Below are 22,278 nucleotides of genomic sequence, written 5' to 3'. Positions count from 1 at the left end.
CACCGATTTCTCGAACCCATCAGGGCCATACAAAGTTGATAGTCAAATTATTATCGATTTTCAATTCTTACCCCATATCGACTGTCACTTTGGTGGAACTCTTTTTTTTTTTCTTAACCACAACAACAACAATAATCAGCCGCCACCATGCCCAAGTCCAAGCGCGCCAGAGTGTTCAATCTCACCAAGACAGAGAAGAAGGGAAAGGAGCTGTCGTTGAAATTATTTTCAAATGTCCAAGAATGTGTCGATCAATACCAGTACTGCTTCGTCTTCTCCATTGAGAACATGCGCAACACCTACCTGAAGGACCTTCGTGTGGAATTTTCAGACAGCAGGTCAGTCTCTGCGGGACAATCCTTATTATTATCACCACCTGGTAAATGTACAATTGAAGCTGATGTAACTTTGCGATTAGACTGTTCTTTGGCAAGACAAAAGTCATGGCCAAGGCCCTCGGAACATCGCCCGAAGACGAGTACCAGCCTAACCTCAGCCAATTGTCTAGCGTAAGCTCACTCGAGGATATATATTTTGGATTTTGGCCATGGTGGAATACTAATCACGGCTGCATAGCATCTGGCCGGAAACGTGGGCCTGCTTTTCACTTCCCGGGAACCCGCCGATATTATCTCCTACTTCTCCTCATACAGCCAGATGGATTATGCCCGTGCGGGCATTGCTGCATCGCGCGAGTTCACTATCCCCGCTGGTGTTGTCTACTCGCGAGGTGGCGAGATTCCGGAAGAGGAGGACGTGCCGTTGGCGCACTCTCTCGAGACCAGCGTCCGAGGCAACGGCATGCCCACCAGATTAGTAAAGGGAAGAGTCACATTGGATTCTCCATACACGGTCTGCAAGGAGGGCGAGGTCCTCAATAGCCACCAGACGGCGCTGTTGAAGCTTTTCGGCGTAGCCACTGCGGAATTCAAAGTGCAAATGAAAGCGTAAGGGAATACCCAGCACGTCGTGTGACAGATTTAGTTTTCTGACAAAAGTCACAGTTACTGGAGTGCGGCTTCAAATGAGGTCAAGGAGATCGAGGCGATGGAGGAGTAAATCTTTTCTTTGGTTTGAGTTGTTTTGGGTTGTTTCGAAAATTTCATGGATGGGCTGGGTCATCATTTTCATTTGCATTTTATAATTGCAGGTTCGGTGTATATCGCACTACTACTAACGAACTCCTATGACCGGTAGAAAATACAATCCCGGCGTATTCTCTTTTGCCGCACCTAAACTGAAATGGGCGCTTCACCGCGGAAAACATAAAGCACAGAAAATAAGACCACAAAAGATCATCAAGTCAGATGCCTGAACAAGCAGACGCTCTTACCTCAGACCTTACCTGAGCCACGATGGTGAACAATAATTTCTCGCTCATTACATACTTACCAAAGTAGACTCAGGAAATACTGAAAAGACAAGAAACTCGTAGTAAAACATGTGAGCGTCTCACCATCCTTAAAACGCCAATCCCCACAAGCCTCACGGTATGTGAGATACCTATCTCAAGGTAAAAACAATGGACATGCCGCTTACAACTCATACCGCAGAGTGTCGACTCTGTCATGCCACCTTTGATCCCGCAAATAATCTCCACAGACTTGCTTACCCACGTCGGTGGCAATCACGCATAGCGGTCCCTCCTGCTATCGCTTACCCTTCATGAAAAGAGAAAAGGAAGCTGTAGAAATTCAGGAACCCACCCGGTTGACCAACCGATTTGAAAATTTTGACGAAAAAGAAAGTAGAGACCCTAGTACCTGCGTTTGCTGCGGGGATCATCATACCCATCGCCGTCGTGGTGTCTCTTCCTGCTGGAGTAATCGTCATCCCTGTAACGCCCGCCGCCGCTGTAGCCTCCGTCCCGGTCACGGTCTCTGTAGCCTGCGCCTTCTCTTGGCTTTACGGGTTCCCGGTTGCTGCCACTGCCATATCTGCCGCCATCGCGGTCACCGTATCCTCTATCGCGGTGGGACCTGGAATCGTCATAACGACCGCCGCGGGAATCACCATACGCACCATTGGCGCCGGAGCCGCCATACCCACCGTAGCCACCAGAGCGGGATCCACCAGGACCAGACGGGGCATTTGGAGGTGGTTGTCCACCAGGACCCCCATACCGGCTGCCGAATCCACCACCGGGTCCTCCGCGAGGGCCGCTGGGCCTATCACCTTTGAATCCTCCTCCTCCTCCTCCACCACCACCACCACCACCACCACCACCACCACCACGACCAAAACCGCCTCTGAAGCCACCGCTGCGGAAACCTCCTGGGCCAGAGGGCGCACCGAAAGCTCCGGGTCCTGACGGCCGAGGAGGAACAGCTTTGGTGTAACCACGACCGCCAAGTCCACCGCCAAATCTCCGAGGTCTCCAGCCTTTTACTGTTCGGCCACGCTCAACATCCACAAGAACTCTTCTGTCCTTGATTCGAATACCATCGGTTTCCTTGTAGGCGGCTGTTGAAAGGAGCAAGAAGATATCAATTGTCAGCTAAATTATCGCAATTTACCCGTCATATGATGATTTGCATAGAAGAGCTTAGGGGCAGATTGTGGCGACCAATGACCTAGAGGTAATCGAGAAATTCCAAGAGGGTAGGGGTTTTATACCTTTCATGTCCTTTTCACGTTCGTAAACAATGAATGCGTAGCCTCGGTGAACCTTCTTTGGGTTATCAGCATTCGCGTCAGTGATTATTCGAATCTAGATTTGAAGTTAGCAAGAATCCCTCATTTCAAAGGAGAGTTAGTGGGATCTGACTCTTTCGATGGGTCCGAAACGCCCAAATTCTCGCTCCAGGTCAGATTCCTTCGCATCATAGCTCAACCGTGCGACAAAGAGAGTTTTGAAGGCATCTCCACGGACTTGCGAGTCATCACTGGGATTATCTGTAATTGAAGGAAAGGCATGAGTTATGATGTTCTTCCAACACAAATCATCGAAGAATCCTACATTTGGCAAACCCCTCTGTTAAATGCTTTTCCTCTTTCTCCTTCTTCTCCAGCTTAATTCGATCTCTTCGCTGAAGCCAACTCTCGGTTGGTTGGTAGCTGTCATCTGGCTGGCGCAGCTGGTCGAGGAACTGGGCAACTCCCGTTATATTCGCGGTCTTGCGTTCTTCTTGAGCATGGTCGCTTGGGGGAAGATAGCGCAGAGGAGGTCGAGGCGCGAAAAGCGCCAGAAGGTTGGGGGGCAGTTTGTCGGTCATCGTGAAGATGAATACGTCATGAAGAGTAAAGTTGAAGCACTTAGGTGAGGATGAACTCTCCGGCGAGAGTTGTGCTCAAGCTAGCTCTCTCTCAAATGATCACAAAAGGTGTGTTCACACCATCCTTGTTCGACGTCCCTCGCGTTTTCGCGAGCCGAAACGATTTGGTCACGTGCAGGTTCCCGGATTGCTCAGGAAAACTATAGCAACCAGATCCCCAGTCAAGCCTGAACGTCTTGAATTTCATATTCATATTCAGCCACAATGCCAGTTCAGGGCCTACGAGCAGTCTCGACTGCCAGGGTACGATATCTTTCTGTGTGCATTTCCTTTTGATTTATGTGGTCACTTACGATGGTTGCAGAATGGCGTCGGCGCATTCATCCTCCAATGCAAACGCTTGGATTTCCACTACTGCGACTGGGCAGGCAGTTCACGGGGCATGAAGTTCGTATAACCTTTGCGATTGCAATGCGCTTCAGGTGCTGACCAGGAAACTAGCGCCTTTCTCAAGAATACTCTTCCAGCATTCGCCCGCGCAAATCCCCAGGTTGAAATCAATGTTTCGCCCCGGCCGCGGAAGCACCCTGTTATCAAAGGCACATACATCAATGGTCGGGAAAAAGCAGTTTGCGTCAGAAACTTGGAGAAGGAGCAGATCCTTAAGAAGGCAGAACTTCTAAGGGATGCCAGTGGCGAGCAACTGAAGAGAGTCACCAAACCGATCAGCAGCACGAACGAGAGTGTTAGGGGTATCTGGAGTCCCTATCACGGAGACAGTCACACTCTTTAAATACCTTTTTAACGATTTTTTCCATTGCAAAAACTACTTGGATTGTATAAATAGGGCCCCACCCGGCGTCAATTGGTATCTGTTCTCATGGATTGGTACAAATAGCGAAATATCATAGATCACTCTGCATATACAACAATGTAATCACAGTCATTTGAACTCTAGTTTGCTTCTTTGTCGGCGTAATCGTGACTCTAAGTATTTCTCATATACAAGAATTCGTAAAGGTGTATCTTTTATGTGGTATCGCAGACCCGCCCGGCAGGGAGCTGACCCAACTGTAATAAAAAGCTAAACTAATAATTCCGAAGTGTGGATATACCCATTACGCGTTTACTGGTTGGAGTTGATGATGTCGACGACTAGAAAACAATCAGTATATCATCTTTACATGGACTGGAGTAAGTTCCAAAACTTACAAGCTGGCTTCAAGCTGGCGCCACCGACCAGGAAGCCGTCAATGTCGGCCTGCTTGGCGAGCTCCTTGGAGTTCTTCTCGCTGACAGATCCACCGTAGATGATGCGGGTCTTCTCAGCAGCATCCTTGGAGACGGTCGAGGCGAGCCACTTGCGGATGGCAGCGTGCACCTCCTGAGCCTGCTCAGTGGTAGCGACCTTGCCGGTTCCGATAGCCCTGTAATACGTTAGAAAATGGTATATCTATCCATCCTGGAAGTTCTTTGCTTACCAGACAGGCTCGTAGGCAATGACGATCTTGGACCAGTCCTGGACCTTCTCGGCAACAGCCTGGAGCTGCTTGGTGACAACTTCGATGGTAGTGCCAGCCTCACGTTGCTATTCATGTTGTCAGCGCAGTTCAATTCCCATTGCTTTTATCAGTTATTCTTACGTCGAGGCTCTCGCCAATGCAGAGAATGACGCTAACTCCGCCGTCAATAGCAGCCTTGGTCTTGCCGGCGATGAACTATAAATGCGTATTAGTAAAGTTTCTTTTACCTCACGAGAATAATAGGCTGCAAACTTACAGCATCGTCCTCCTGAAGGATGACACGGCGCTCAGAGTGACCGGTCAAAGTCCAGGTGATACCGGCATCCTTGAGCTGGTCGACGCTGATCTCACCAGTGTAGGCACCGTTGGGCTTGTCGAAAACGTTCTGAGCAGCAACCTCGATACCCTTGCGGAGAGTCTCACGGGCAGCGGTGAGGTAGATGGAGGGAGGGGCAACGACGACCTCTGAAAAAAATTTCGTCAGCAACGATTTTTCAACCCGCAAATATCAATTGAATGGGCAGCTTAAGAACCTACCGACGCTGGAGTCAAGCTGAGCCTTGTTGAGGTTCTCAATGATCTCTTTGGTGGTCTTCAAAGATCCGTTCCTTCAAACTTGTCAGCTGAATCTGCTCCGAATCTTGCTCTTTCCAGTCGATTGCACTCTTACATCTTGAAGTTACCACCGACAAAGAATTGACGCGCCATTTTGAATGATTGGTTTTAGTGAAAAGGATAAAGTTTTCGAGATAAGAATTGAAAGAATGAGCAGAGTTGCGGGTATAGCGGGGTTGTAATGTTCCTTGAGGTTGGTGGGGGGAGGGGCAGTTCGCCAATGTTATATACCTGCCTCCGTCGACGTAATAGGTGAGGGTCCGTGGTTGGGCCGACCGTCAAAAGCACGCAGATGGCCTGATCAAGGATCGGCTTTCGTCTAGATTCTATCAACAGCTGATCTTCACTCTGCCCACTTTGGATATGCCAGAGAAGCCCCAGATTATTGCGATATCGTCTCTCACAATTTTTTTCAGGGGTAAAAAGGGTATCTTTGAGTTACGGAGTCAAAAAGCTTCATTCCTATTGCTATGACGCTCTGCCATACACCATAATGATGCTATTTCCATTAGTTTAGTTCGCCAAGCGAACCCTCAACGAAACAACATGACAGCACTTGGAATGGGATAGAACGAAATCGTAATTTGGTATACAAATCATCAAAACTGCCCCTAAACAATGCGATTAGATGGCATCAATCCAATAAAGTTCAACAAAATTGGTAGAATATTGCTTTCTCTGCGTTGCATGAACAACATATAAGCTGGTGGAGTAAGCTAGTGAAATGGCGCGCGAATATTGCAATTGGATCTCCGAATAATTATAGCCGGCCTACCGATGCGGGCCTGCATTGAACAGGCACTCCTGCGCGTCGCCGTCCGGTTATATCCCGCGGGTCAACATGCATATATGCGTGGGAAATATTCGGTCGTACTAGCATGTTTCTCTTCTCTGGGCTGCGCCCTCTCTCATTGTCCAGGTAATGTGAGGCATAAGGGACTTCAGGAAAGATGCCTGGATGTTGATGGTGAGACGTGAGAAGCGGCTGCTGGAATATTTGCTTATTGAGCAATGCCGCTCTTCGTACTTGTGCTAGAACATGTTCTCTCAAACGGGGGCAAGATTCCTGACGAGAAGATGCAGCGAGCTGATCCCGCAAGCTCAGTTGTGACAAAATTTCTGAGATAATGTCTTGGTCTCGTCGACTGAGGCAAGAAGAGGTGTCCTCCGGAGCCTTTCTCTGGTGCCACTTGTAGACAGGTTCGGTCCTGTGACCACGATAGAGGCTTCCACGTCGGTGAGCCAAATCGGGCGAGATACAGTCAGTATCAACGCTTGTGTTGGTCGTTGAGTCCGTTCCGGAATCATTGGTTTTGTCGAAGATATCATTTTCCTTTTCATATTCACTTTCTTCGAGCCAATCATTGATTCGAGCATATGAGCTAGCATGTGCGGCTTTTGGTTTCTTTTGCTTTCTGTGAAGTTTCTCTTCCTGCAGCATGTTTTGTGAATTCCTTCTTGGTTTCTGTGCGACATATTGACGTTTCTCCTGTTCTCCGATACCTTTAGAGGGCTCATTGACCCCTGGGCGACCCTGCGATCGAGCAGCTTTATTTTCTTTGTTTGCATATTGATCTTGACCGGAGATCAGGACGGTCCTTGAAGGTTGATATGCGTAGTATTGTTGTTTGGGATGAATTTCTGTTTGTGGCTGAGGCAGCGTTGGGTGATGTTGGGCCACCGGGACTCGAGAAGTATAGTATTGTTGCTGTGGAAGCCCCCCATGCGGACCCGGCATATGAGTCTGAGCAGGAGGCGGAGGCGGAGGTGGGGCAAAAGCAGTCGGGGGAGCCTGATGCTGTGGTGAAAATTGGCTGGGCTTTTGTTGCTGCAGATCTCCGTACATCTGTTCTTCTTGTCGACGTTGGTTAAAGGAGTGTAACGGATTGCTCGAGATTGCCCCTTGGTGCATGGGTTGATGAACTATAAAGGGAGCCTGTGTTGGGTCCGGAGGCATTACGACAATGTCTGCACCCAAATTCTTTGTTTGTCCGACCATGCCTTTGGGCTCTGCTTCCACCACCATTCGACCACCTTGCTTAAAGACATCTTGGCTCGCTTTCGCGCCTGTAGTTGCTTCCATTGCATGGTCATGCTGAAGAAGCTTGACGGAATTTGTAGGCAGAGCATGTGACGTAACAGTTGTTGATTTCCCCCCAGATCCGACGTACTTCGGTATCATATTGATGACCCTTTCCGTTTGCAATGCAGGGGTTTTCTCGCAGAGAGCATTTTCGCTACTCGACGGGCTTTTATCCTGAGCAGGCTTGCGTGGTTCTCCCTTGACGATCACTTGCATCGACACAGTTTCCTTTGTCCACATTGAGACGCTTCTCTCCTCTGTTTCAATGGCTGCAATCGTCCAGGCAAGCGAGTTGCCCTTTTCTTTTTGTTTCTCCTGAATTAGGAGATCGATCTGCCCTTGTTTCAGGGCACTGAGACCAGAATATCGTTGGACTACCGACGCTTTTCCGCGTTGCTGCTTTCGAACTTGTTTGACGAGTTCATCAGAAGCCACAGGCATCAACGCCCTCTTGACATTCCGCCATGTCCTTCTTCCTCCCTTTTCCAAGGGGTCTGCTCTGCGAAATGTATAGCCTTCGTAGGTCGTCTCCCCCGGCCACGGAGCATCGGCGATAGCTGTCTTGGCAGTTAGGAGTTGACCATTCGACTGCTTCTCCACAAAGGGGATCGTCTGTATGGTGGATTTCTCCATATTGCTGAGCTTCTGCCTTCCGAGAGGGCGTCCTCTGATCTTGAACCTATGAAAACCAGCAAATATCTGGTTGAGGGAGCGAGAGCATAATCAAGAAAGCATGTCAACCAGCGGTAAGGTTCTCCTGGGAGATGAGAAAGAGTGCAGAACGGAAGGAAGATAAGACTGTGCATGTCAGAGTATATATATCACATGGATATACAAAAAGCTGCGTAGACTGAAACTCTCGCCACGCACTTGTAAACATGATAGCACCCGGCCTCTTCAAGCCACCTCAACGAACCACCACGGGGAATATTGCGATCTAGTCCATTGAAAAGCCCGTGCTCCGTATGCCGGGCAGATATCGTCTGACCCAGCCATGTTAGATAGCCAAAACTGCAAGTCATGCGCCATCATTCGAAGCCGGCGTTGGTCCGGTGAGATGCTAAAATACGGGAAGCCCGGGGCCGCTGATACATTGAAATTATATGTCGATAAGATAGCGTTGTTCTCGTAGTTCGGCAGAAATATCCGTGTGTTTTCAAGCAAGGTCAAAGTATAGAGGTCGTCAGGGATCTGAATGTAGATATCTACCACCTTTTCGTTCTTGCCAACACCTCTTTAGTTCACTTCCCACCTGAAGTTAGATTGGCACATATATTAGATACCAAGGCAGATCATTGCTTTCAACGCCATAGAGACCTTGCATCACGTAGTTTTCTTTTGAACTAGCCATATCTTATGCAGCATGCAAAATGCAACATGCAACATGCCATACGCACCAACCCCACGCCGGGGGGGTTTGCAATGTAAGATATGAGATATCGCAGACACACCTTTGCTAGCGGAGAACTTTAGGACGGTGCACATGGGCTTGCACGGTCTCCCCGAAATGAATATAAAGCAGGGCGGAGGTTCCGTTGTGTCTCAAACACATATATCCTTGTCTGTTTAATTTTAGTTTGTGAGGTTGGAGGTAAGCTGGAGCCGCGATTCTTGGCCTTGTGTCGAACTGGTCAGTCTAACTTGGGCCATCTATACATTACCTATAGCAAGGGAAAAACATCTTACCGACTCTGGATAGAGCAAGGTTTACTGACCACGGATCAAAAGAATCCCGGCCACCATCAGCCCCCGGTACTCCCCAATAGCTTATCTGACCCCGGTTAAGCTTTATAGGTCAAGCCCGCATGACTTGCCTTTAGTTCTTTGACCAGGGTTTGATATCAGGTTTTTTTTTTTTTTTTTTTTCCTCCTCGCGAATTATCAAGTACTATTATCAGAAGTTGCATGTTTCAGATGACAGTAGGAAGTTGGCCACGAGGGCGCTATTTCTAAACATTTCCCCGATTCGCTTTTCCAGCTTGTGTCTACTATAGACGCCCAGAATGCATAGCTTGCACAGTGACAGAGGCTGGACAGGCCGATTTGAGAGTGCTTTGATTTCAGTATACAAATCATCTCTACGAGCTGTGGAATTTGAAATACAATCTTAATGCTTCCTGGTTTTTTTTTATGAAGACGTATTTCGATCGCCCAATCATACATCGAACAAATAAATTGGAAAGTACCAATATTGGGGCATTTGGATTGATAAGTGGTACTCGTGGTATACCAGACTTGAATGTCATTTTTCGACACTATAGGAATACTTTTGTTGAATACCTTAGGTAGGGTAGGTATGAGGGGAGGGGTGCACATGATGGACATGCATACGTGTATACATCTAGTAATATCCCAATGCATATACTGAGATGGTACCTTAGGTAGAAGAAAACTACGGCCAACAACACTTCATGGTGCGAACAAAAGACCAAATCGAAATAAAAGAATATTCCTTGCGTTATACACCTGGCGTGGATTAAATTCTCCATGTCCTGCCTCAGGAGAACCTTGTTTCGAGGAAAGAGGAGAAGAGATCTATGCCTAACCCTTGGGGAGGTGCTGAATCTATTCACAGAGCGGGATGTGAACGGAACCGCACAAGGCGTGGGTGTGTCTGTGAAGTGAAAAGATATTAAGAATTAATGTCGCGAGCCACGCTGACGCCCGCTTGCCCAAATTAAACCTGCTTTCTCCAGGTTCACCGGTCGTGAACAATATGAAACAAAAAGAAAAAGAAGGAGAAAAAGACTCGCAATGCTATGGCGTTAAAGTATCAAGAAAAAGCTCAACCACAGCCCTAGGATGATCGGTTGTGTTCGAGAAAAATGGAGGCGAGCATGCAGTATGTATCAGGACAGTGGAAAAGGAATACCTGCTTTGCTTCCAAACAGCTGACCTCAAACCCACAAAGGAGACCATGCGTGCTATTAAGTTTCATCCGACATTATGAGCGTGAAACTGGCGTGCTGACCGTCCATTAAAAAGAAATTATCAAGCGATTTTTGAGCAAAACCCAAAAAGAGGCAGCATAACCTGGAACCTGGGTCCAATTCTGATGCGGCGGGGAATTCGAGGAAGAATGTGCTTGATGCCGGAACCATCAGGTGGAATGGACAAACTGATGCATGAGAGAGAGAGAGAGAGAGAGAGAGAGAAAGACGTTTGTCGGACAAAAAAACTCGGGCTTAATACAACGGCATTTTGGTGTCCTCAACGCCTCTCGCCAAGATGTCTTCCATACGCCACCGCGGGGGTTTGATAAGCGCTTCTAGCGCAGCAAGACTGTCATGCTTGGAGTTGACCAATTTCTTGTCCTCCTCGGGTGGTGGGTATTCCAAGGCTGTTTCGAGACCGCCGGCTTTCCCGCTAGAGAACTTCAATTGCAATATCGATCCAATCTCGTTACAGGCTGCAAGGACTCTGTCCAGATCCTCCTTGTTATGTGCAGCGGAGACACACAACCTGGCTCGAGATGAAACAAGTGGAGTAGCCGGATATCCGACGATGACGACGGCAATCTTTCTCTTCAGCATTTCTAGGGAAAACGCAGACATCTTTCCGGGATTGTAGAGCATGACAGGAATGATTGGGGAATCGTCGTGACCGTAGACAATGTACCCAAGCCGCTTGAGACCGAGTCGGAGATATCGTGAATTGAAGGCCAATCGCTGCAAGCGCTCCTCTCCTTGACCGGGCAGGATGTCGCCAGAGATGAGTTTCAACGAGGTAAGGATCTGCATGAGCACCGGGGGAGCGGGAGCTTCGGCAAAGACGGCGGCCGCATTGGTAATTCGAAGCTTGTCGACGACGGCTTTATCGGCAGCAATATAGCCACCATTGGCTCCAAACGACTTGGTCAGGGTGCCCATCAGAATGTCGACCTCTGCGGGATCAATGCCAAAATAGTCGCAGACGCCCCGACCTCTCGGCCCAAGAGCACCAATCGAGTGGGCTTCATCCACAAAGAGATTAAACTTGTACTTCTTTTTCAAAGCGACCAGGCCGGGAAGGTCACACATGGTACCCTCCATGGAATACAGACCTTCCACCGCCACCAGAATCTTCTTCCAGGGGCGGTGAGTGCGAGGCTGGCCCTGCGAGATCGCCTCACGCAGACGCTTCTCCAATTCCTTCATGTCATTATGCTTGAACATGGAGATCATGGCACCAGTCAGACGGGCGCCAAAACGAATCGAGGCATGATTGAGCTCATCGGAGATGATGAGGCAGCCTTTGCTGACCAAGGCCGGAAAGGTGCTCGCATTGGTGACGAATCCCATGGAGAAGACCATGGCAGACGGCTTGCCCACAAATTTGGCCAGCAGGTCTTCGACTTCGATGTGCAAGTCCGACGTACCCACGTCCGCGCGGGTACTGATAACCGAAACACCATATTTTTTAATGGACTCCTCGACGGCATCAGCGCAAGGTCCTTCGGACTGGGCAAACCCCAAATAGTTGTACGAGCTCATGTTGAGCGTTTCGGTCGTGGTGCCGGTGAGACGAAAGGATTCATTGTGATTATTCGATTCTCGATCCAGCAACGTAATGTAGCGTCCCGGCACACCCGTAATGGGCCGTTCAAAGCACTGATCGATGCGCTTCTTCAATCGTCGGACATAAAAGTTGTCAAAGTCGCTGTGCAGCGGGGCGTAGCCATCACGAACTCGCAGGTCGCGATATTTGTGATAGTTGAAGTGTTTTCCGAAAAAGTCTCGAATGTGACCGAAGATGATCAGGATCAAGTAGCTTATGTATGTGGTGATGAGATAGTAGTAAGGAGGCTCATCCATAACCGGCTGCACAAAGGCTTTACCGACATGCTGACTCGTATATCGATGACTCGGGTGGATCAGAGGACCGAATTGAGCATTTGCACGAGCTTGCTTTCGAGCTTCAACGGCGGAAGGAGGTTGGAAAAGGGTCATTGGTGGCTCATCAATGGCTGAGCTGTCCGCGGTGGCCGTCGAAAGCGATATGGTCGGGAGAGATAACGAAGCCGAACTGATGGGCGGTGAAGGAGAGTTCAGCAATGCTTCCTGCTGCGCAGCGGCGGCGGCAATGAGAGCCGATGCGGCCGTCTGGTTGTCTCCTGCCTTGGACTTGGGAGATGTGGAGAAGAGGTGCGTCAAGCGGTGGCCTTTGGATGAGGAGAGTCGACGACCGGTGGCCATCTTCTCGTCAGCCGCGGACAGGATTGAAGCGGCATCGCTATGCGAGGAATTGGTCGAACGACGAGGCATGGTGGTGCAGAGGCGTTTTCGCAACCGGCTGGGGTCTGGTCTGAACTGGAACGAGGGAATTGATCTTGTCTACTGGCGATCGCTGGGTTACGGCCCACTCGGAAAAGACGAGTCACGGTCAAGTTGAGGCAGTGCTGCAGGGTGCAAATTTCGACTTCAAGGAGCTTAATTTCGATTGTCGACGTCTTTGAGACGAAATCTGTCTGTTAGCCTCAACTCGGCCACAAATCAATCTCCAAAGCCACCAGCCGCAGAACGAACGAGGAGGAATAGAGGGAAGAGATTAGGGGAGGGAGTGGAGAGGCATAAAACGATAGAGTAGGTAAGTCCGGTACGGAGACGTCGATCTTTGGGAAGGGCGAAGTGCTCGATGCCCAAACGAGCGCTGCGGCGGACCCGGAACACAAGCGAATTCGCGTTTGCCTTCATCTGGGCTTTTAGTCGGTTTTAGGGGAAATCTCGATGAACATCCGACCCTACCGAAACCATGCCGGGAGGAAACCACGCCGACCCTCCGCCAAATCTCATTTGAGGGCTAGTTATGGGGCATGAGGGTAGGTTGAAAGTGGCATCCAAAGTGTAGAAAGACAAGGTAGAAAAAGACTGATGGAAACCCCAATTGAACTTGTAGTGACACTCACCGTTGAGAAGAATTGTTGGATTTGGCCAAGTGTTGTGATCTACCGTGAGGCAATAGTGATCAGTGCAGCCGTGAGAGCGACATAAAAAAAGTCAGAGAGGCCGGGTGGTGAGTAGAGTGAGTGAGTGTGTGTACGTGCGTGCGTTCCGTGCACGTCTGTGGATGATCGACGCTTGGCCTTGTGGACGTTGTCAACGAACACCCTTATTTAAGGTAAGCACTGGGCAATCACCTGTTTCTGCCAAATGGGAGAGATAAGAAGAGGTTATCGACAAGAGAGATGAGCAGTTGTTCGTAAAGAGAAGCAACGCGTTTCAGGGGGTTATAGTCTGCTTTGAAGAAAAGAGGCGGGAAAAGAGCAGATTGATGTTTAGATTACTATTACCTCAACGCCAAAGACCGGCCCCCAATCCGAACGTGTGCTGCCTCCGACTGATGGCCTGAGGGTACAAATAATCATAATAATGCTGCAATATACCTGGTAGGAAGTTACCACTGTCGGCGCAATGCACTGATTAGTCGACTACAACACCGAATTTCTCCTTTTTTAATTTTCTCTCCCTCTTCCTCTTCAGCCAGGCGCGACCCGCGGGGTTTAATGTGGGAAGGTTTAGACTAAAGCCGTATCCACATGCAGCCAAAAGTTGCCCGCCCCGTTGAGCGCATAAGTATCGAGTACTTTTATCGCCCATGTCCAAACGTGCTGGGCTTTGGTACAGCTACTAGCATGGGGGGTCCCTTGCCTATAGGTACCTACGGTATACCTTAGGTAGAGCCCCTAAGGTAAACTAACGGTAACAGTGCATAAGGTAGCCTGTGAGCAAAAAGTTTGCTTAGCCAGGGGCAGCGAGGGCTACGAGCAATGTAACTGGAAGCCGGATCAAACGGGATTGGTATTGCCGTGCCCCTTCCCCATCCAGCCCACACACAGACGAGGGAGACAGAGAGAGGACAGTCAGCATCTCTGTACTCCGTAGTCATCAAGGTTCAGCTCCCCGGTTTGCCCTTACCAGGCCTGCAGGATAACTCGGCAACTTTTGAGTTGAGCAAGAACACGGTCCAATAAGCAATTGGTCAGATCGAGGGGACACTCTGCACGCTAACTCAACTGCATCACAATCGCTGCCGTAATCTTCCAACGTCGCTGAACTCTGCTGCTCTAATCCCCCATCTCTTGGGGAACGGCTCCTTACTAAACCTGTCATCATCTGATTCAGCCGGGCCGTTTACTTGCACTCTAAGCCTTTTGCATAAACTTATTCATGCAGGTAAAACCCGCAACGGCCAATTCTACCTGTGACGACTCCACTTGTTATTTACCTTGTTTTCAAGTTGTGCAAGGTTATATAGGACAATTCATCTCCTCTGTTTCGCTACAGTAACTGCAGTCGTTGCAATCGGCGCTGAATAGCGTACTTTGGACCCATGCTGTCCTGACGTCACTATCATTCCTCCGGCTATCCACGCCGTCTATTTTGTTAGGGCAAAATGCATGGATGCATGCATCACGCCTCGTTTCCCTTTATCAATTCCAGGCACAGGCCGACGACTGGTCACTACCATGCGTGCGTGCGTGCGTGCGTGCGAGCGAGGGCTGGGCCACACTGTGTTGGCAGAGCCCATGTCTATGGTCCCAATCTATCCGCTCTACCAAAACCCACATCTTTTTCCGATACAATAGTAGCGAGGATAGATAAACCCATAAAAATATCGTCAAGTCAATGCATTAAAAACTCATTTATGTGGCCCTTGCCCGTCCTTGACTTTTCGTGGGAGCATTATACCGTTGGACAGCTAAATACCAAAAGTACCGAGGTCCATGCACTGGTCCGACCCCAGATTTGCTACAGAAATACCTGCGAGCTTGCCGCGGATTTCCGAACCCCGAAGGAGTAGAAACAGCTTGGGGGGGGATCCTTTCGCACACCGATGACCCCTAATATGAATGAAACCAACCGTATCATGAGCAAATTGAAAACTTATCTTTTTTGATACTATATCATAATGAAATAGCAATCCTTTGAAAATATCTCTCAAACGTTCTTCCCATCGTGTTTGAGAATCACTACTGCAATGCAACCTCCGCATGAGCTCGGAGCTGCTTCAGCAGCCCGGCTAGAAGAACAACAGACGCATGCCCCACCACCACGAGAATTATGGAGACATTCTTGCCCCGAAAAGACCTCTCTTTATGAATTCAAGCGCAAGATTGAAGAAAAATACGATGTCCTACTCCCTTCATATCGTGATCTACATAAATGGAGCATCAATAACCTAGCATTCTTCTGGGCCGAAGTGTGGGACTATACGGGAATTCGGTCCTCACAATCTTACAGCAATGTAAGTATACCATCCACATCAAAAATTTCACATGCCTTGTTTCCTCAAGCGGATTTCTCCTTCTAGTGAGTACTAGCATGATGCTTGCAAAACTACAATATCACACTCGATTTGAAAAGTAAACAAACGATAACATGCCCACCGTGCCAGGTCCTAGATGAAGATGCACCCATGTTCCCGCCCCCGCCATTTTTCGCCGGAGCTCGGCTGAACTTTGCAGAAAACTTGCTGTACCCCAAATACCCAATCGATGAAGACTCCATTGCGATAGTCGCCGCCACCGAGGAATCCCGGGAGGAAGTAACCTGGAAACAACTGCGGGAGCGGGTGGCGCAATGCGCGGCGGTGATGCGCAGCGTAGGCATTCGACCTGGAGACAGGGTAGCAGGATGCCTAGCCAACCACACAAACGCGGTGGTTGCCATGCTGGGAGCCACGGCCGTTGGGGCCATCTGGACGGGCGTCTCGCCAGATACGGGCGTGCATGCGATTCTGGAACGGCTCCGGCAGATCAAACCCGCAATATTATTTGCAGACAATGCCGTGATTTACAATGGCAAAGTGCATGACGTGCTAGACAAGGTACAGCGGGTTGTGGAAGAACTTCCCAACTTGACAACGGCCGTCATTATCAAAACTGTATCAAGTCACCCGATAGACTTGGAGCGGGTAAAGCCCGTTAGCAGCAACGGCAAAGCATACACATTGGACGACTTTCTTGCATCGGCTTCAGAAAAAGGCGAAGACAAGACCCCTCATTTTGAGCAACTGGATCCAAATCACCCCGTGTATATACTATATTCATCCGGAACAACAGGGCAACCGAAATGCATTGTGCACGGGGCAATCGGGACCATAATCCAGCACAAAAAAGAGCACGCTATCCACTGCGACATCAAGCCCGGCGACAAGCTCTTCTACTTTACGACATGCACATGGATGATGTGGCACTGGCTCATCTCCGCGCTGGGCAGCGGGGCGACCATTGTGCTGTACGACGGGTCCCCCTTCCGGCCGCTGGACAAGCAAGGCAGCGGCGAAATGGCCATGCCGCGACTAATTGAAGAACTAGGAATCACGCATTTTGGCACGTCGGCCAAATACCTCTCCATGCTCGAGCAAAAGCAGATACTGCCCAAGGCGGCGCAAGTGCCCATGCGCCAGCTTCGCGCAATTTACAGCACAGGCAGTCCCCTCGCTCCGTCGACGTTTGAATACGTGTATCGTGCATTTGGGCCGGACATCAACCTGGGCTCTATCACCGGAGGCACGGACATTATTTCCCTGTTCGGCGCCCCCTCGTCGCTGAATCCAGTATACGCAGGCGAAATCCAAGTGATAGGGCTCGGAATGGCCGTTGAAGCCTGGGATTATCAGGGCCAAAACGTCTCGCAGACGGGCGAGCCTGGCGATCTCGTATGCACTCGCCCTTTCCCCTGTCAACCTGTCCAATTCTGGGGTCCCCAGGGCGCGGACCTCTACCGACGGAGTTATTTTGAGCACTTTTCGGGCTTAGCTCGAGCGGGAAAAGAAGACTGGCCGATATGGCACCACGGGGACTTTATCCGCATCGACCCCGCAACAGGCGGGTTGATTATGCTTGGCCGCAGTGATGGCATTCTCAAGCCCGCGGGGGTCCGGTTTGGCAGCGCAGAGCTGTATAATCTTGTCCTCCAACATTTCCCGCTCCAGGTCGCCGATGCGCTGTGCATTGGCCGCCGACGCGAGACGGACACCGATGAGACGGTGGTCATGTTTTTGAAAATGGTCGACGGACAGACATTCAGCAGGGATTTGGAAAAGCAGATTAAAGATGTGATTAGAAGGGAGCTGAGCGCCAGACATGTGCCCGCTGTCGTGGATGAATGTGAAGAGATTCCAGTCACCACGAATGGGAAAAAGTAAGTCCCCTTTGTTTCATACTGGTTCTTTCTTGAAATTTTTGGTCATTGACAACACTTTCTAGGGTCGAAGTAGCAGTTAAGCAGATTTTATGCGGCATGAACGTCAAGACGTCCGCCTCTGTCGCAAACGCAGAGTGTCTGGACTGGTATCGACAGTGGACAGCTGATCATCCGTAGAGATTAGATCAAGTGTACTTTTGTACAGAAGTAGCAGCACCTCTAATGCATTTGCATAAGCATCTCTGTCATAACTTAGCTCAAGCGTCTGTTTTTTAGTCAGCATGCTGCTTCAGTTTGCGAATCACAAAGCACAACCCCTATTCCCGAAAAGCAGGAAAGGACGCGAAATTGGGACACATAGTATATCAGGAATCATATTTTTGGACATTTGAACGAAAGAAATGGTCTTGTAGTATGGCGTAGCTAAGTCGTAGACCAAGATTAAAAGTATATAAACTTGAAAAAGAAAAGAAAAGAAATAATGTGGGGACATTCCGCTGAATATGCATTTCCCAACCGTCTAATCCCCCAAATCCCCCTCCCAAGGAAACGAATGCCGTGGAGTTGGGCATGAACCAAAAACGCCGTAAGCGCCACATGATGAGTCTAGATGCGGGTAAAGGTACAGGACTTGTTGAGTGCTATACTACATTATGTCTGTCATGGGAAATAAGAGTCAGCCAATGTTCCTTGAGAGTCTATCCGTAGCAATTGAAGAGTTTGGGCAGTATATCTCACCTTCGCAAAACGCCCTCGAGGCTAGAAGGGCTGAGGGCTCTATCGGCAGGGATCTCGTCAATAATTGATACGAGATTGGCAAAGAGCTCGCCATTGTGGTACGCGAGCACAGCTGGGACCGAGATGGGATCCATCTCGGCTTCTTCGTAGTGAAGTTTTATAAACCGAGTTGTGTCGTGCTTGCGTGCCAGGTTCATCAAGCAGTCTTCAACAAGACCACTGACCTCAGACTGTGATAATGATTAGCTATATAATTCAATTGAAACCAAAATCTCCTCAGAGAGAAAAAAAAAAAGGCCTTGGGAACAGAGAGGTGGATATTGAAAAAGAAAATACCTGATCGTCATATATACACACGGCAACGACGGTGCTTTGCGAAATCTTCTCAACCGCATCAAGGTATCCATCGGCATCGACGGCATCCAAGGAGCCAAATCTCCGCTTGCTGGGGCTCAATCGCCTCGTGCTCCGTTCGTTCGAGCCGGAGCGAATCTCGTTCAGCCGTTTTTCACGCCACGAGCGCATGAATTCCTCTTCGTCCTCGTCCATGGACTCATCCTCGCTTCCCTTGTCCGACGTGGCCGCAGTGATGGTGGTTCGGGATGTTTCAAAAGGCTGGTTCCGGAACTTTGCCATGGTAGGCATCCGGATCTTGCTGCGCTTAGCCTGCTCGAAAGCCTGGGCATCACTGATGACACCCTTGGGGCCAGTGTTGGCATTGAACTGTTTGGAAGGGAGTTGGAATCTGGCGCTGCCCATTTTTGAGTCGGGCGGAAGATCTTCGTCGTTGTAGTCGTGTTCGTGCTTGTCCGAAGAAGGTTCTGATCCGGATGACTCGTATCCAGCGTCTTCAGGATGAGTCGAGAGCTTTTCTCCCGAGTTGTTAAAGAGAGCTGCGGCTTCGTTTTCGGCTGCAGACATGGTGAACAGAGGAAGAGGGGCGTGCAGAACAAGATTTTATACAAGATCTGTGAAGAACAGGGGAAAGGGCAGGTGTGTGGAGTCGCGTGTTTGACGTCTGTGTGAACTTGGAATAGGGACAGCCTTTTTTTAGGTCCGGGGTAGAATATGATGCTAAAGAAAAGACTAATGTGCTAGGAGGTGGTGAAAAGCTGACGTTGTCAGAGTTCGTCAAGTCTCGTGCTCGGTGCTGCGAGTCAGCTTCAAGGCTCGCAGGTCAGGCAACCTTGCAAGAAATGCAGGGACGTCGTCTGCACGATGTGCCTGCTTGAATAGCTAGGAGATCGTTTGCAAACCAGTTTCAGGGCAGCTGGCGAGTGGAGCTTCTTCAGATGAACACTGGGATGTGCGTGTCGGATGAGGTGCAAAGCAGGGATAAAATTCGGGGGCTTTGACGGTCAGATGTGGAGAAATCTGATGTCGATCATGCCCTAGCACCAAAGGATCTTGTAGTGCCTTGTCGTAAGAGCCCGTCAGATAATTTGACGTTTGGTCCAGGCACGAGGAAAACAACTCCTTAGAGCTTGCTATATCAATTCTTGAAGAAGAATGTAGAAAAAGGAATTGATTCGTAGCTTATGAGCTGTCGAAACGTCACGAAGAGATAAGCAGCCGTGAGGACACAATTGGCAATTTTGGGGGGCAAAAGAAAAGGAGCTGAGAATGACGGGCAATAATGAAGAATGAGGAAGAAGCAATGGGCAGAAAGGGTAAACGTCACGTCTGCTCTGTCCAGAACGCCAGGGTCAGCATGCGGCGCCCAAAAATTCCGAAACAGCCAATTCTGCAACAGTCATGATGCATCTCGCTAAACCAAGTTTCCTGCCCCTGAAGGGAAAGCCACCTGGCCCCTCCATGTACTCTACCGTAGTATCAACAGTGTTCGCTGTGGGGGCCGAGCTGTGTGGATTGTCCCTTTTTCCTCAAATTAGCTGGACCATCATCCATCACTTTGTGTAATTTGCATTTCAAGCGATATTTAGCCTCGTATGTGCTTTCCAATGGAGGAATTATTACTGCATCGAGTCATTCAGCGAACCCTGATCGGCATACAAGAACTCCTGTTGATCACTTCATTTCATCATACCCATGGACACATCTCATCTTAGACCCTTTTATGGGGAAGAGAGAATGGACAATGCATCAAATTACCGAATCAAGTCAGCTCGTGTTTCCCTTGGCCAAACACGCAGCAGAATGGAGACTACTAGCTCTATAGTGCGCTCTGACAGTTATTTCTGTCCTCTCTAGCTCCGTACCTCGCCGACTTTACTTGGAAACCCTGAATGCCTTGCCAGACATATTCGTTTCCTTGGAGCTCATTGCCGAATCAAGTAGTGTTAGCTTCTAAAAGTCCCTGCAGCAAAGAGCTGCATCAAAGAATTAAGCTGCTGCCCAAACGCACGCGGACAACATGGACAGATACAGAGTTTTTGGACAACAATTGCTTTTTCAAGTCCAGACAAGCAAAGACAGATATGTTCCGAAAGCTGTAGATACCTCCTTTGCTCGGAGAAAAGTGGCTTAGACATTATGAGGCGGCCTGATCGGAACGCGTGCCGTATCTCCTTTACTTGCCTGCCAGGCACGCCTGAAACAGCTTAGCGTGTAAGGCCAAGACACAGCCTGAAACAAAGCAGTCCCCCCTTTCCAAGGGTTCGGTTTGCGGCCCGGGCGGAAATGTGTCTTACATAACCAGGTCTCTCAGCGATCAACTCCTTGAGCTCATTCATCGATTGAGCGAATCCTTGGGCATAACTTAATTCGAAAGTTCTTTACAAAACAGGAAAAGACTTTCTTAATGAAATAAGGTTTGTTTGCTTTAGCTTCCACCTGAGGTTTGCTGCCATTATTTTTTTTTTTTTGATGCGCAGCCATCATAATTGCAAATTATATTCGGACAAGTAGATCGGTCAGGAGCTCAGTCAAACACAGTTCAAGGCAAAGTGTCAACAGTAAAGATTTAGACATGATAGTGTTATAATATTTCTCAATTAGAAAGAATAGAAAAGAAAAGAAAAGAAATACTACATCTATCCACAAATGTGCACAGATAAACGTTTCCCCTCCATTGGGCTTTATGAGACAGGACCTGGGAGAGGTTACCAGGAGAAGCAAAATCCAAATACAGTGCCTGCCCGGTTCAGGCGTGAAAGGTGCGAATAAGCTCACCAGCGTGGCAGCAGAACTCGACAAGAAGAGAAATAAAGAGTAAATGGTAGATGAAGAAGCCAGGGTTAAGCGCGTACAAAGAAGTCAGATAAAACACTCCAGGGGCGAAGACAAGATGCGGCCCTGGGGGAGAGTCAGTCTCAAAGGACCGCCTTCCACACGGATATAAGAAGAGATGAACAAGGCAAAAACACCGCCGGAACGCGCAACCCAGATCATTCCGGAAAGGGAAAAAAACAAGGGGAAAAAAAAGAAACTTGAGAGATATTCGAGACTCCAGCTTCATGAAAATGGCAAATTAAATAGTGTCGGCCATGGAAAGTCGTGCAGCTGGCCCCTGGACGATCTGGGCTGGCAGAGTACTCTCCTCAACAGCGTCAAACAGAAACTTTTTCTGGGCGAAACTCTATATTCACTTCCCTCCTTCACATGTGTGCGCAGAGTGTTGATATGGCGAAACAGCCTGATGAGCGTGACCCGCAACAGGGATATCGGCGAACGAAGGGGGTTCAAGCGCTGTGATAGGATTACCAAGCCCAGATTTTAAGCTAGAGAAGAAAAGACAACAGAGTTAGCAGATGCTCCGAGCAGGAATGTGAGGCTTGAGCACTTACCATTGAATCCCATGATCCAGTGCACAGGCTTATACCGTCATTGCTAACACCTAAACAGCTGACGCGGTTGTCGTGGCCCGTCAAGGAGCCAACCTTCTCGCCTCGAAGAACGTCCCAAACCTTTTCGACTGGTCAGCAATTGCTCTCCGGTCAAGTCCATAGAAACACCGCATCTGCGAGCAAAGGTCCACAAAGCAAAACTCCGCATTTGATAGATGCAGATAAATGGTG

At 49.1% G+C, this 22,278-nt stretch overlaps 9 protein-coding genes across 9 annotated transcripts in view; 3 read left to right on the top strand and 6 right to left on the bottom strand.

Moving 5' to 3' along the window:
* Window positions 1-66: 66 nt before the first annotated feature.
* On the top strand, window positions 67-1,344 carry L228DRAFT_243097 (mRNA turnover protein 4). The gene is made up of 4 exons (XM_018331600.1): window positions 67-338; window positions 419-509; window positions 577-947; window positions 1,005-1,344. Exons 1-4 carry the CDS (start codon window positions 148-150, stop codon window positions 1,057-1,059), a joined length of 708 nt encoding a protein of 235 aa, XP_018192165.1. The 5' UTR covers window positions 67-147; the 3' UTR covers window positions 1,060-1,344.
* Window positions 1,345-2,363: 1,019 nt separating this feature from the next.
* Window positions 2,364-3,311, bottom strand: L228DRAFT_15760 (hypothetical protein). Its single transcript, XM_018329364.1, has 3 exons — window positions 2,960-3,311; window positions 2,768-2,895; window positions 2,364-2,710 (listed from the first exon to the last, which is right to left on the bottom strand). Exons 1-3 carry the CDS (start codon window positions 3,213-3,215, stop codon window positions 2,546-2,548), a joined length of 549 nt encoding a protein of 182 aa, XP_018192164.1. The 5' UTR covers window positions 3,216-3,311; the 3' UTR covers window positions 2,364-2,545.
* A 115-nt stretch (window positions 3,312-3,426) lies between these two features.
* On the top strand, window positions 3,427-4,160 carry L228DRAFT_279783 (mitochondrial ribosomal protein subunit L51). The gene is made up of 3 exons (XM_018335720.1): window positions 3,427-3,518; window positions 3,580-3,662; window positions 3,717-4,160. The coding sequence occupies exons 1-3, from the start codon at window positions 3,480-3,482 to the stop codon at window positions 4,006-4,008; spliced, it is 414 nt and encodes a 137-aa protein (XP_018192163.1). The 5' UTR covers window positions 3,427-3,479; the 3' UTR covers window positions 4,009-4,160.
* L228DRAFT_243093 (Triosephosphate isomerase) lies at window positions 4,144-5,564 on the bottom strand. Its single transcript, XM_018331599.1, has 7 exons — window positions 5,409-5,564; window positions 5,276-5,346; window positions 4,995-5,203; window positions 4,859-4,933; window positions 4,697-4,803; window positions 4,428-4,642; window positions 4,144-4,370 (listed from the first exon to the last, which is right to left on the bottom strand). The coding sequence occupies exons 1-7, from the start codon at window positions 5,444-5,446 to the stop codon at window positions 4,342-4,344; spliced, it is 744 nt and encodes a 247-aa protein (XP_018192162.1). The 5' UTR covers window positions 5,447-5,564; the 3' UTR covers window positions 4,144-4,341.
* Window positions 5,565-5,686: 122 nt separating this feature from the next.
* On the bottom strand, window positions 5,687-7,446 carry L228DRAFT_243092 (hypothetical protein). The gene has a single exon (XM_018331598.1). It carries the CDS (start codon window positions 7,434-7,436, stop codon window positions 6,114-6,116), a length of 1,323 nt encoding a protein of 440 aa, XP_018192161.1. The 5' UTR covers window positions 7,437-7,446; the 3' UTR covers window positions 5,687-6,113.
* A 3,175-nt stretch (window positions 7,447-10,621) lies between these two features.
* Window positions 10,622-12,364, bottom strand: L228DRAFT_206934 (PLP-dependent transferase; the record flags this gene model as incomplete). Its single annotated transcript, XM_018329698.1, has 1 exon — window positions 10,622-12,364. One exon carries the CDS (start codon window positions 12,362-12,364, stop codon window positions 10,622-10,624), a length of 1,743 nt encoding a protein of 580 aa, XP_018192160.1.
* A 2,684-nt stretch (window positions 12,365-15,048) lies between these two features.
* L228DRAFT_216795 (acetoacetate-CoA ligase) lies at window positions 15,049-18,053 on the top strand. The gene is made up of 3 exons (XM_018330127.1): window positions 15,049-15,659; window positions 15,810-17,560; window positions 17,626-18,053. The coding sequence occupies exons 1-3, from the start codon at window positions 15,393-15,395 to the stop codon at window positions 17,738-17,740; spliced, it is 2,133 nt and encodes a 710-aa protein (XP_018192159.1). The 5' UTR covers window positions 15,049-15,392; the 3' UTR covers window positions 17,741-18,053.
* Window positions 18,026-19,505, bottom strand: L228DRAFT_15678 (thioredoxin-like protein). The gene is made up of 3 exons (XM_018329348.1): window positions 18,638-19,505; window positions 18,302-18,531; window positions 18,026-18,220 (listed from the first exon to the last, which is right to left on the bottom strand). Exons 1-3 carry the CDS (start codon window positions 19,220-19,222, stop codon window positions 18,205-18,207), a joined length of 831 nt encoding a protein of 276 aa, XP_018192158.1. The 5' UTR covers window positions 19,223-19,505; the 3' UTR covers window positions 18,026-18,204.
* A 2,455-nt stretch (window positions 19,506-21,960) lies between these two features.
* The window catches only part of L228DRAFT_235650 (G-protein complex beta subunit SfaD), a gene marked incomplete at both ends in the record, with an annotated part of 1,491 nt that continues 1,173 nt past the window's right edge, over window positions 21,961-22,278 (bottom strand). Inside the window, 2 exons of the mRNA XM_018330746.1 lie at window positions 21,961-21,981; window positions 22,048-22,167. Coding sequence (XP_018192157.1) covers window positions 21,961-21,981; window positions 22,048-22,167 — 141 coding nt within the window. The remainder of the gene's footprint in view (window positions 21,982-22,047; window positions 22,168-22,278) is intronic.

The sequence above is a fragment of the Xylona heveae genome (assembly GCF_001619985.1).
Source record: "Xylona heveae TC161 unplaced genomic scaffold L228scaffold_1, whole genome shotgun sequence".
Lineage (NCBI taxonomy): Eukaryota > Fungi > Ascomycota > Xylonomycetes > Xylonales > Xylonaceae > Xylona > Xylona heveae.
This window is presented reverse-complemented; position numbering and strand designations above follow the sequence as displayed.

Coding starts and splice junctions, on each gene's coding strand:
- L228DRAFT_279783 (XM_018335720.1), top strand. CDS start 3,480: ATGCCAGTTCAGGGCCTACGAGCAGTCTCGACTGCCAGG. Junction 3,519..3,579: donor GAGCAGTCTCGACTGCCAGG/GTACGATATCTT, acceptor CGATGGTTGCAG/AATGGCGTCGGCGCATTCAT. Junction 3,663..3,716: donor GGCAGTTCACGGGGCATGAA/GTTCGTATAACC, acceptor CCAGGAAACTAG/CGCCTTTCTCAAGAATACTC.
- L228DRAFT_243097 (XM_018331600.1), top strand. CDS start 148: ATGCCCAAGTCCAAGCGCGCCAGAGTGTTCAATCTCACCAAGACAGAG. Junction 339..418: donor GTGGAATTTTCAGACAGCAG/GTCAGTCTCTGC, acceptor CTTTGCGATTAG/ACTGTTCTTTGGCAAGACAA. Junction 948..1,004: donor TTCAAAGTGCAAATGAAAGC/GTAAGGGAATAC, acceptor CAAAAGTCACAG/TTACTGGAGTGCGGCTTCAA.
- L228DRAFT_243092 (XM_018331598.1), bottom strand. CDS start 7,436: ATGGAAGCAACTACAGGCGCGAAAGCGAGCCAAGATGTCTTTAAGCAA.
- L228DRAFT_15760 (XM_018329364.1), bottom strand. CDS start 3,215: ATGACCGACAAACTGCCCCCCAACCTTCTGGCGCTTTTCGCGCCTCGA. Junction 2,896..2,959: donor AACAGAGGGGTTTGCCAAAT/GTAGGATTCTTC, acceptor CTTCAATTACAG/ATAATCCCAGTGATGACTCG. Junction 2,711..2,767: donor GTTTCGGACCCATCGAAAGA/GTCAGATCCCAC, acceptor CTTCAAATCTAG/ATTCGAATAATCACTGACGC.
- L228DRAFT_243093 (XM_018331599.1), bottom strand. CDS start 5,446: ATGGCGCGTCAATTCTTTGTCGGTGGTAACTTCAAGAT. Junction 4,804..4,858: donor GCATTGGCGAGAGCCTCGAC/GTAAGAATAACT, acceptor CAACATGAATAG/CAACGTGAGGCTGGCACTAC. Junction 4,371..4,427: donor CGCCAGCTTGAAGCCAGCTT/GTAAGTTTTGGA, acceptor ATTGTTTTCTAG/TCGTCGACATCATCAACTCC.
- L228DRAFT_15678 (XM_018329348.1), bottom strand. CDS start 19,222: ATGTCTGCAGCCGAAAACGAAGCCGCAGCTCTCTTTAACAACTCGGGA. Junction 18,532..18,637: donor TGTGTATATATGACGATCAG/GTATTTTCTTTT, acceptor TCATTATCACAG/TCTGAGGTCAGTGGTCTTGT.
- L228DRAFT_216795 (XM_018330127.1), top strand. CDS start 15,393: ATGCAACCTCCGCATGAGCTCGGAGCTGCTTCAGCAGCCCGGCTAGAA. Junction 15,660..15,809: donor CCTCACAATCTTACAGCAAT/GTAAGTATACCA, acceptor CCACCGTGCCAG/GTCCTAGATGAAGATGCACC. Junction 17,561..17,625: donor GTCACCACGAATGGGAAAAA/GTAAGTCCCCTT, acceptor AACACTTTCTAG/GGTCGAAGTAGCAGTTAAGC.